Source organism: Pseudophryne corroboree, chromosome 3, assembly GCF_028390025.1.
Source record: "Pseudophryne corroboree isolate aPseCor3 chromosome 3, aPseCor3.hap2, whole genome shotgun sequence".
Lineage (NCBI taxonomy): Eukaryota > Metazoa > Chordata > Amphibia > Anura > Myobatrachidae > Pseudophryne > Pseudophryne corroboree.
In genome coordinates this window covers 332413476-332426023 of record NC_086446.1, presented here as the reverse complement: position 1 = coordinate 332426023, position 12548 = coordinate 332413476, and the positions used below count along the sequence as shown (strand labels likewise).

The window sequence follows — 12548 nt, the reverse complement described above, 5'->3', positions numbered from 1 at the left end:
TAGGGCGCATAAAAAAATAAGAATTTACTTACCGATAATTCTATTTCTCGGAGTCCGTAGTGGATGCTGGGGTTCCTGAAAGGACCATGGGGAATAGCGGCTCCGCAGGAGACAGGGCACAAAAAGTAAAGCTTTACGATCAGGTGGTGTGTACTGGCTCCTCCCCCTATGACCCTCCTCCAAGCCTCAGTTAGGTACTGTGCCCGGACGAGCGTACACAATAAGGAAGGATTTTGAATCCCGGGTAAGACTCATACCAGCCACACCAATCACACTGTACAACCTGTGATCTGAACCCAGTTAACAGTATGATAACAGCGGAGCCTCTAAAAAGATGGCTCACAACAATAATAACCCGATTTTTGTAACTATGTACAAGTATTGCAGACAATCCGCACTTGGGATGGGCGCCCAGCATCCACTACGGACTCCGAGAAATAGAATTATCGGTAAGTAAATTCTTATTTTCTCTATCGTCCTAGTGGATGCTGGGGTTCCTGAAAGGACCATGGGGATAATACCAAAGCTCCCAAACGGGCGGGAGAGTGCGGATGACTCTGCAGCACCGAATGAGAGAACTCCAGGTCCTCCTTAGCCAGGGTATCAAATTTGTAGGATTTTACAAACGTGTTTGCCCCTGACTAAATAACCGCTCGGCAAAGTTGTAAAGCCGAGACCCCTCGGGCAGCCGCCCAAGATGAGCCCACCTTCCTTGTGGAATGGGCATTTACATATTTTGGCTGTGGCAGGCCTGCCACAGAATGTGCAAGCTGAAGTGTATTACACATCCAACTAGCAATAGTCTGCTTAGAAGCAAGAGCACCCAGTTTGTTGGGTGCATACAGGATAACAGCAAGTCAGTTTTCCTGACTCCAGCCGTCCTGGAACATATTTTCAGGGCCCTGACAACATCTAGCAACTTGGAGTCCTCCAAGTCCCTAGTGGGTGCAAGGCACCACAATAAGCTGGTTCAGGTGAAACACTGACACCACCTTAGGGAGAGAACTGGGGACGAGTCCGCAGCTCTGCCCTGTCCGAATGGACAAACAGATATGGGCTTTTTTGAGAAAAAACCACCAATTTGACACTCGCCTGGTCCAGGCCAGGTCCAAGAGCATGTTCACTTTTCATGTGAGATGCTTCAAATCCACAGATTTGACTGGTTTTAAACCAATGTGTTTTGAGGAATCCCAGAACTACGTTGAGATCCCACAGTGCCACTGGAGGCACAAAAGGGGGTTGTATATGCAATACTCCCTTGACAAACTTCTGGACTTCAGGAACTGAAGCCAATTCTTTCTGGAAGAAAAATCGACAGGGCCGAAATTTGAACCTTAATGGACCCCAATTTGAGGCCCATAGACACTCCTGTTTGCAGGAAATGCAGGAATCGACCGAGTTGAAATTTCTTCGTGGGGCCTTCCTGGCCTCACACCTCGCAACATATTTTCGCCACATGTGGTGATAATGTTGTGCGGTCACCTCCTTTCTGGCTTTGACCAGGGTAGGAATGACCTCTTCCTGAATGCCTTTTCCCTTAGGATCCGGCGTTCCACCGCCATGCCGTCAAACGCAGTTGCGGTAAGTTTTGGAACAGACATGGTACTTGCTGAAACAAGTCCCTTCTTAGCGGCAGAGGCCATAAGTCCTCTGTGAGCATCTCTTGAAGTTCCGGGTACCAAGTCCTTCTTGGCCAATCCGGAGCCATGAGTATAGTTCTTACTCCTCTACGTCTTATAATTCTCAGTACCTTAGGTATGAAAAGCAGAGGATGGAACACATGCACCGACTGGTACACCCACGGTGTTACCAGAACGTCCACAGCTATTGCCTGAGGGTCTCTTGACCTGGCGCAATACCTGTCCCGTTTTTTGTTCAGACGGGACGCCATCATGTCCACCTTTGGTATTTCCCAACGGTTTACAATCATGTGGAAAAAACTTCCCAATGAAGTTTCCACTCTCCCGGGTGGAGGTCGTGCCTGCTGAGGAAGTCTGCTTCCCAGTTTCCATTCCCGGGATGAAACACTGCTGACAGTGCTATCACATGATTTTCCGCCCAGCGAAAAGTCCTTGCAGTTTTTGCCATTGCCCTCCTGCTTCTTGTGTCGCCCTGTCTGTTTACGTGGGCGACTGCCGTGATGTTTTTCCCACTGGATCAATACCGGCTGACCTTGAAGCAGAGGTCTTGCTAAGCTTAGAGCATTATAAATTTACCCTTAGCTCCAGTATATTTATGTGGAGAAAAGTCTCCAGACTTGATCACACTCCCTGGAAATTTTTTCCTTGTGTGACTGCTCCCCAGCCTCTCGGGCTGGGCTCCGTGGTCACCAGCATCCAATCCTGAATGCCGAATCTGCGGCCCTCTAGAAGATGAGCACTCTATAACCACCACAGGAGAGACACCCTTGTCCTTGGATATAGGGTTATCCGCTGATGCATCTGAAGATGCGATCCGGACCATTTGTCCAGCAGATCCCACTGAAAAGTTCTTGCGTGAAATCTGCCGAATGGAATTGCTTCGTAGGAAGCCACCATTTTTACCAGGACCCTTGTGCAATGATGCACTGTTTTTAGGAGGTTCCTGACTAGCTCGGATAACTCCCTGGCTTTCTCTTCCGGGAGAAACACCTTTTTCTGGACTGTGTCCAGAATCATCCCTAGGCACAGCAGACGTGTCGTCGGGATCAGCTGCGATTTTGGAATATTTAGAATCCACCCGTGCTGTTGTAGCAGTATCCGAGATAGTGCTACTCCGACCTCCAACTGTTCCCTGGACTATGCCCTTATCAGGAGATCGTCCAAGTAAGGGATAATTAAGACGCCTTTTCTTCGAAGAAGAATCATCATTTCGGCCATTACCTTGGTAAAGACCCGGGGTGCCGTGGACAATCCAAACGGCAGCGTCTGAAACTGATAGTGACAGTTCTGCACCACGAACCTGAGGTACCCTTAGTGAGAAGGGCAAATTTGGGACATAGAGGTAAGCATCCCTGATGTCTCGGGACACTATATAGTCCCCTTCTTCCTGGTTCGTTATCACTACTCTGAGTGACTCCATCTTGATTTGAACCTTTGTAAGTGTTCAAAAATTTTTTAGAATAAGTCTCACCTAGCCTTCTGGCTTCAGTACCACAATATAGTGTGGAATAATACCCCTTTTCTTGTAGTAGGAGAGGTAATTTAATTATCACCTGCTGGGAATACAGCTTGTGAATTTTTTCCCATACTGCCTCCTTGTCGGAGGGAGACCTTGGTAAAGCAGACTTCAGGAGCCTGCGAAGGGGAAACGTCTCGACATTCCAATCTGTACCCCTGGGATACTACTTGTAGGATCCAGGGGTCCTGTACGGTCTCAGCGCCATGCTGAGAACTTGTCAGAAGCGGTGGAACGCTTCTGTTCCTGGGAATGGGCTGCCTGCTGCAGTCTTCTTCCCTTTCCTCTATCCCTGGGCAGATATGATCTTATAGGGACGAAAGGACTGAGGCTGAAAAGACGGTGTCTTTTTCTGCAGAGATGTGACTTAGGGTAAAAACGGTGGATTTTCCAGCAGTTGCCGTGGCCACCAGGTCCGATGGACCGACCCCAAATAACTCCTCTTCCTTTATACGGCAATACACCTTTGTGCCGTTTGGAATCTGCATCACCTGACCACTGTCGTGTCCATAACATCTTCTGGCAGATATGGACATCGCATTTACTCTTGATGCCAGAGTGCAAATATCCCTCTGTGCATCTCGCATATATAGAAATGCATCCTTTAAATGCTCTATAGTCAATAAAATACTGTCCCTGTCAAGGGTATCAATATTTTTAGTCAGGGAATCCGACCAAGCCACCCCAGCTCTGCACATCCAGGCTGAGGCGATCGCTGGTCGCAGTATAACAACAGTATGTGTGTATATACTTTTTATGATATTTTCCAGCCTCCTGTCAGCTGGTCCTTGAGGACGGCCCTATCTATAGACGGTACCGCCACTTGTTTTGATAAGCGTGTGAGCGCCTTATCCACCCTAAGGGGTGTTTCCCAACGCTCCCTAACTTCTGGCGGGAAAGGGTATACCGCCCCTAATTTTCTATCGGGGGGAACCCACGCATCATCACACACTTTATTTAATTTATCTGATTCAGGAAAAACTACGGTAGTTTTTTTACATCCCACATAATACCCTCTTTTGTGGTACTTGTAGTATCAGAAATATGTAACACCTCCTTCATTGCCTTTAACGTGTGGCCCTAATAAGGAATACGTTTGTTTATTCACCGTCGACACTGGATTCAGTGTCCCTGTCTGTGTCTGTGTCGACCGACTAAAGTAAACGGGCGTTTTAAAAACCCCTGACGGTGTTTTTGAGACGTCTGGACCGGTACTAATTGTTTGTCGGCCGTCTCATGTCGTCAACCGACCTTGCAGCGTGTTGACATTATCACGTAATTCCCTAAATAAGCCATCCATTCCGGTGTCGACTCCCTAGAGAGTGACATCACCATTACAGGCAATTGCTCCGCCTCCTCACCAACATCGTCCTCATACATGTCGACACACACGTACCGACACACAGCACACACACAGGGAATGCTCTGATAGAGGACAGGACCCACTAGCCCTTTGGAGAGACAGAGGGAGAGTTTGCCAGCACACACCAAAAACGCTATAATTATATAGGGACAACCTTATATAAGTGTTTTCCCTTATAGCATCTTTTTTATATATTTCTAACGCCAAATTAGTGCCCCCCCTCTCTGTTTTAACCCTGTTTCTGTAGTGCAGTGCAGGGGAGAGCCTGGGAGCCTTCCCTCCAGCCTTTCTGTGAGGGAAAATGGCGCTGTGTGCTGAGGAGATAGGCCCCGCCCCTTTTTCGGCGGCCTCGTCTCCCGCTCTTAACGGATTCTGGCAGGGGTTAAATATCTCCATATAGCCTCCGGAGGCTATATGTGAGGTATTTTTAGCCAAAATAGGTTTTCATTTGCCTCCCAGGGCGCCCCCCTCCCAGCGCCCTGCACCCTCAGTGACTGCCGTGTGAAGTGTGCTGAGAGGAAAATGGCGCACAGCTGCAGTGCTGTGCGCTACCTTTAGAAGACTGAGGAGTCTTCTGCCGCCGATTCTGGACCTCTTCTTACTTCAGCATCTGCAAGGGGGCCGGCGGCAAGGCTCCGGTGACCATCCAGGCTGTACCTGTGATCGTCCCTCTGGAGCTGATGTCCAGTAGCCAAGAAGCCAATCCATCCTGCACGCAGGTGAGTTCACTTCTTCTCCCCTAAGTCCCTCGTTGCAGTGATCCTGTTGCCAGCAGGACTCACTGTAAAATAAAAAACCTAAGCTAAACTTTTCTAAGCAGCTCTTTAGGAGAGCCACCTAGATTGCACCCTTCTCGGCCGGGCACAAAAATCTAACTGAGGCTTGGAGGAGGGTCATAGGGGGAGGAGCCAGTACACACCACCTGATCGTAAAGCTTTACTTTTTGTGCCCTGTCTCCTGCGGAGCCGCTATTCCCCATGGTCCTTTCAGGAACCCCAGCATCCACTAGGACGATAGAGAAAGCCTGAAATCCAATATGGACATTATCGTCCATATTAGCATGTAGAGCTATGGGGCCGGGTGACGTCAGGGAGTGAAGAAACTTCACTTGCCCCGTCGCCCGAATCGGCCGTCGGGCACCTCGTTGGCAAATCGCTAAATATGTAGGGGGTAATCTGCCAGTAACCCACAAGAAATATGTCTGCAGTAGCTTCACGCATCTTCTGCAAGTTCTGTGTGATTGGTTATTTCCCTGACATCACGGCGCCACCCGGAAGTACAGCAAACTCACTTTCTGGCCACGTGTTTGAGAAGTGAGCGGCGGAGGAGGCGGCCGAGTGTTCGGTAAAACCGTCAGTGGAGCGAGGTAGTATAGTAGTAAGTATCGTTATGGTGGTTCATCCGCTGCTGATAATGCGTTAATATTGGACATCAGGGTGCTATTGTGTCTTGTGTCGCTCTAGGTAGAGGATCCGAGCAGCTCAGCAATCATGGCAGTCCGGGCGTCTTTTGAAAACAACAATGAGATCGGTTGCTTCGCGAAACTGACGAACACGTACTGCCTGGTGGCCATAGGGGGATCCGAAAACTTTTACAGGCGAGTGAGTGCAGCTTATGTCTGCACAGCATGAGTTTCACCCAGGCTCTCTGCATTCTTTAGTGTTACATGTGTCTGCTCTGATTAACCACATTAGCTAGTTATAAATGGGTTGGTTCTAAATCTGAGTGGGAGAAGTGACCTTCTGACGTCACTAGGGGAGGATAATGTCACCAGGGGGAGGAGCTATGGCCGAACAGGGTACCCGAAAAGTACACTCGCGGGCTTGCTTCGCTCGCCACACTTCGGGCTTGGTGGCTCGCTCTGCTCCGCTTCGCTCGCCACCTGATTACTAAAGGTAATAGTTGATTGCGTGGATAGTAGAGGACCTATCCTGCTGGCCTATCCCCCCCCCCCCCCTGTGTCGTGCTTCCCCTTGTGTCGTGCCTCCTCCCCCTGACGTAAAAGGTCCCTTAGGCCACTTTAATTTAGCATCAATTGTTATAAATGGGTAGAACCAGCTGGTACTATGGGATGTATAACCTTAACATTGGGTTTCTTTGTCACAAATAATCGTCCTCCTGCTAACAGTACACTATTACAAAGTGTCACGCAAATGAGTGGACCTCTAATATGACCTATACTCTGACTTCCAAAACTTGCCTTTAGTTTTCATTTCCAATGAAAATGATAGCACTTGTTCAAAAGACTTCCTACCGACATTACTTCTGCCTGTGGTCAGGAGTGGTGGATTTGCTCTATTCATTATTCACAAAATAAGTGTCCTCCATTGACATTCCTTGACCAAGCATGCCTAATATTTGTAGTTGATGAGGACTGGTGCTTTTACAACGTACTGTATATAAGCACTTCTACCAGTCCGTATAATCTGCTTAAATATAGGGTCAGACTTAATGGGGGAGATTCAAATGTTTGAAAAATCAGTTGGGAGTCTTTTTTTCCCTATCTAATAGACAGGAAAAAACTGACACCCAACCGACTTTTTCAAACATTTGAATCTCCCCCAATGAGTGATGTACTTGTTACAAATGTTAAATGGTGCTTCAACCAATTAGCTCCTGTCATGTGTTTGAAAAATGACAGGAGCCGATTGGCTGGAGCACCATTTAGCATTCAGTTGATAACAAGAATTTCAGTTGTTGAATCTGCCCCATAATTGTACAGCAATCCCAATGAACGCTTTGGACTTAGAGAAATTAGTGTATTTCGAAAGCGTAACTAGGCTTCAAGAGCAAAAAAAATGTATTCTTTGAAGACTTAAAGGGTCTATGTACTAAGCCATGGAGAGAGATAAAGGGGCAGATGTATTAAGCCTGGAGAAGTGATAAAGTGGAAGGTGACAACGCATCAGCCAGTCCTCTCTTAACTGTCATTTTTTAAACACAGCCTGGAATGTGACAGTTGGGAACTGATTGGCTGGTGCGTTATCATCTTCCAATTTATCACTTCTCCAGGCTTAATACATCTGCCCCTAAGTACTAACCAACGCGCTCCTGTCATTTTTCAAACACAGCCTTTAACATGGCAGTTAAGGTGTGTACACACGGTGAGATCCTTGCTGTGCCCGATTTTTGACTATGCGATTTCACTTGAACTCCCCCAGAGCCCAGGTAGCACAGATTTTGACTATCTGTACTTTCGATTTTTGTCTACGCAAGATTTTGACTAAGTGCCTATTCTGACTATACTTTGTACTAGATAGTCCAGATTGTCTTGCCTGCACAGTCTATCTAGCCTTGCGATACCGATTCTATCCCGATGCGCACTCCTGCGCCTAACACCTTGAGATGTGCACTAACTTTCCTTCCTTCTGTTGTTGTATGCAATATGTTCTCTCAGTGTAGTGACCAAAATCTGTCCACCCCCCTATTTTAGTGATGTTCAGTTGTTCTATCCCTGTGATTATAATATCTTAAGGGTTACTAACATGGTATTTGCAAAAATGGCGAAGCATACTATGGTTTGATTTTATTTAAAATATTTTTAGTCTGTTTTCCATAAGTGTAACTTTAAGACACCTGGTGGTGCAACCTACATATAGTAATTTACATTTGCAATGTAATGTATATAATCGTGTATTAAATACTGCCCGTATTAATGGACTCTATACTTGTAGCATGGTGTGTCATAAGGGAACAGTTGGTACAGTGTAGATGTTGATTCTTTAGCATCCTTAAATTTGTTAGGGTATTCAATTATCTATAGCATTATTTTTTATTTCTGCAGCGGGGTACACTGGTATTCCACAGGGAATAACATCGGGGTGTAGAGTTGGATTTTGAGCCGAGGCACCAACAGGCTAAAGCTTTGACTGTTCCCAGGATGCACTGCCTACTCTATAGCCCCACCTCCAAGTACTGGAGCTCAGTTTGTAAATTGGTGAACAGGTGGGGCTGCGCTAGGCAGCACTGAAAAGTGCTGCATACTCCCGCACCCTTGTTGCCGGGTACTTGCAGCGGAGGCTCTCCGGTTCCCTTAAGGCACACATCACCGCTGCTGCTCTCCTGGATCGCGTGGCCGCACTTCAGGGAGGCGGTAAGAGGGTCCCCTAGCTGAGACCCGCTGATATCGCGATCTGACCGTGCCCGCTGGTGTGGACACTGTGGCCGTGCAGGGACCCCACTATATCCACCAGGGCAGGCAGCACAGGTCGGATTACAGCCACATATTGTCCCTGTAGTTAATCCACCGTGGGCGGATAATCTGTCAACCCAGTTACAGCAATTAAATCAGTCCTTGGTTAAACAAAAACCTAACCCTCGCCCTACTGGGACCAAAGGGTCATCTAAGCGGGCTATTTCTGCTGCAGGGTACACTGGGCTCCACAAGGAGAGACATAGGGGTGTAGAGTAGGATCTTGATCCGAGGCACCAACAGGCTCAAAAGCTTTGACTGTTCCCAAGATGCATAGCGCCGCCTCTTCTATAACTCCGCCTCCCTGCACAGGAGCTCAGTTTTGTAGTTGGTGCCGCAGATAGCAGGCACATAACAGAGGGGCTGCTCCAGGCAGCCCTAAGAAGAGCTTTTTTTTAGAAGAAAAGTGAAGACTTCAAGGGCTGCAGCAGTGTGTACATGTCTGGAGACATTCACCGCTGCAGCTCCATCTCTCCCCAGCGGCGCTGTACACTCCCGGGCCCTGGTTGCCGGGTAACTACAGCAGGAGGCTCCGGTTTTCTTCTGGTCAGGCACACACGACGGGGGCTTTCCGGGATCGCGTGGCCGCGCTTTGGGAGGTGGTGAGTGGGTCCCGCTCGCGATCCAGCGCGGCCAGTGGGAGGCGGGCCGCGCGCGCTGGCGGTGGACACTGGCAGTACAGGCGATCCCACTAGATCACCAGGGCATGGGTGCAGGTCAGGTTTTCTCTTAAAACCTTTTTATGTGTAGCCCGCAGTACCAGGTGGTTTAGGCCAGCAGAGGGGATAAGGCTTAGACCTGGAGCCCCTCCCCCAGCTCCAGGGCGCCATTTCCAGTAAATGTTCCCGCCCTGGAGCTGCATATCTGTCTCTCCCTCACTCCCTGTCAGTGTTTGGGCGCCATTTCTCTCAGCTACACAGTTCCTGGGACTGCTCGGGCAAATCCTCCTTTGTAAAGCTGCCTGGTTGTCAGCGCTGTGACTTTACAAGACACGTAAGTATTCTACATGTCATTTAGACAGTGATAGTTAAGAGAGTGCATTTAGTCAGGGTTCTCTGGTACAAGTACCCTGTGATAAACATCCAGTTCCTACTGTGCAGTGTTATATCTATTGATTACAGAGCTGTATATATATAAGCTGGTCCAGTGCAGTATTATTGTTGGTAATAACCTCTGCATTGTATAACTGTGACTATATATGTGTGCATTAGCTTGCTGGGTGATTTCCATTTCGTGTCTCTCACTCAACTTGCTATTCCTATATTCTATAACCTGAGGGGGCTTGGTGCGTCAGGTTTTATAATAGTATAGGATATTCACAAGATATACTCTAATTTGTATTTCTCTGACGTCCTAGTGGATGCTGGGGACTCCGTAAGGACCATGGGGAATAGACGGGCTCCGCAGGAGACTGGGCACTCTAAAGAAAGATTTAGGACTATCTGGTGTGCACTGGCTCCTCCCCCTATGACCCTCCTCCAAGCCTCAGTTAGATTTCTGTGCCCGGCTGAGCTGGATGCTCCTAGGAAGAAAGTGTTTGTTAGGTTTTTTATTTTCAGTGAGACCTGCTGGCAACAGGCTCACTGCATCGAGGGACTAAGGGGAGAAGAAGCGAACCTACCTAAGTGGTGGTAGCTTGGGCTTCTTAGGCTACTGGACACCATTAGCTCCAGAGGGATCGAACACAGGACCCGACCTCGTCGTCGGTTCCCGGAGCCGCGCGCCGTCCCCCTTACAGAGCCAGAAGCAAGAAGGTGGTCCGGAAAATCGGCGGCTGAAGACTTCTGTCTTCTCCAAGGTAGCGCACAGCACTGCAGCTGTGCGCCATTGCTCCTCATGCACACCGCACACTTCGGTCACTGATGGGTGCAGGGCGCTGGGGGGGGGCGCCCTGAGCAGCAATACTGACACCTTGGCTGGCAAACTGGCACCATATATAGCCCCAGAGGCTATATAGGTGCTTTTCTCTATCGTCCTAGTGGATGCTGGGGTTCCTGAAAGGACCATGGGGAATAGCGGCTCCGCAGGAGACAGGGCACAAAAAGTAAAGCTTTTTCAGATCAGGTGGTGTGCACTGGCTCCTCCCCCTATGACCCTCCTCCAGACTCCAGTTAGATTTTTGTGCCCGGCCGAGAAGGGTGCAATCTAGGTGGCTCTCCTAAAGAGCTGCTTAGAAAAAGTTTAGCTAGGTTTTTTATTTTACAGTGATTCCTGCTGGCAACAGGATCACTGCAGCGAGGGACTGAGGGGAGAAGGAGTCAACTCACCTGCGTGCAGGATGGATTGGCTTCTTGGCTACTGGACATCAAGCTCCAGAGGGACGATCACAGGTACAGCCTGGATGGTCACCGGAGCCTTGCCGCCGGCCCCCTTGCAGATGCTGAAGTCAGAAGAGGTCCAGAATCGGCGGCTGAAGACTCCTGCAGTCTTCTAAAGGTAGCGCACAGCACTGCAGCTGTGCGCCATTTTCCTCTCAGCACACTTCACACGGCAGTCACTGAGGGTGCAGGGCGCTGGGAGGGGGGCGCCCTGGGAGGCAAATGAATACCTATAAAGGCTAAAAATACCTCACATATAGCCCCTAGAGGCTATATGGAGATATTTAACCCCTGCCTGATTTTTCTAAATAGCGGGAGACGAGCCCGCCAGAAAAGGGGCGGGGCCTATCTCCTCAGCACACGGCGCCATTTCCTCTCACAGCTCCGCTGGTCAGGACGGCTCCCAAGTCTCTCCCCTGCACTGCACTACAGAAACAGGGTAAAACAGAGAGGGGGGGGCAAATTTATGGCGATATTTTGATATAACAAAGCAGCTATAAGGGAGCACTTATTATAAGGCTATCCCTGATATATATATAGCGCTTTTGGTGTGTGCTGGCAAACTCTCCCTCTGTCTCCCCAAAGGGCTAGTGGGTCCTGTCTTCGTTAGGAGCATTCCCTGTGTGTCTGCTGTGTGTCGGTACGTGTGTGTCGACATGTATGAGGACGATATTGGTGTGGAGGCGGAGCAATTGCCAAATATGAGGATGTCACCCCCTAGGGAGTCGACACCAGAATGGATGCCTTTATTTATGGAACTACGGGATAGTGTCAACACGCTAAAGCAGTCGTTTGACGACATGAGGCGGCCGGACAATCAATTAGTGCCTGTCCAGGCGACTCAAACACCGTCAGGGGCTGTGAAACGCCCTTTGCCTCAGTCGGTCGACACAGACCCAGACGCAGGCACTGACTCCAGTGGTGACGGTGACGATTCAACCGTATTTTCCAGTAGGGCCACACGTTATATGATTTTGGCAATGAAGGAGGCGTTACATTTAGCTGATACTACAGGTACCACTAAACAGGGTATTATGTGGGGTGTGAAAAAACTACCTATAGTTTTTCCTGAATCAGAAGAATTAAATGACGTGTGTAATGAAGCGTGGGTTGCCCCTGATAAAAAGCTGATAATTTCAAAGAAATTATTGGCATTATACCCTTTCCCGCCAGAGGTTAGGGAGCGCTGGGAAACACCTCCTAGGGTGGACAAGGCGCTAACACGCTTATCTAAACAAGTGGCGTTACCCTCTCCTGAGACGGCCGCACTTAAAGATCCATCAGATAGGAGGATGGAAAATATCCAAAAAAGTATATACACACATGCAGGTGTTATACTACGACCAGCTGTAGCGACTGCCTGGATGGGCAGTGCTGGGGTAGTTTGGTCAGAGTCCCTGATTGAAAATATTGATACCCTGGATAGGGACAATATTTTACTGTCGTTAGAACAAATAAAGGATGCATTTCTTTATATGCGTGATGCACAGAGGGATATCTGCACACTGGCATCACGGGT

At 48.7% G+C, this 12548-nt stretch overlaps 1 protein-coding gene across 2 annotated transcripts in view; it reads left to right on the top strand.

The window, feature by feature from the left end:
* The first annotated feature begins 5782 nt into the window (after positions 1–5782).
* EIF6 (eukaryotic translation initiation factor 6) overlaps positions 5783–12548 on the top strand; it is a 161783-nt gene continuing 155017 nt past the window's right edge. The window contains exons 1-2 of one of the 2 annotated variants that reach the window (XM_063959568.1): positions 5783–5896; positions 5983–6116. In XM_063959568.1, coding sequence (XP_063815638.1) covers positions 6010–6116 — 107 coding nt within the window. In that variant the 5' untranslated portion in view covers positions 5783–5896; positions 5983–6009. The remainder of the gene's footprint in view (positions 5897–5982; positions 6117–12548) is intronic. The other variant, XM_063959569.1, reaches the window with a different exon arrangement.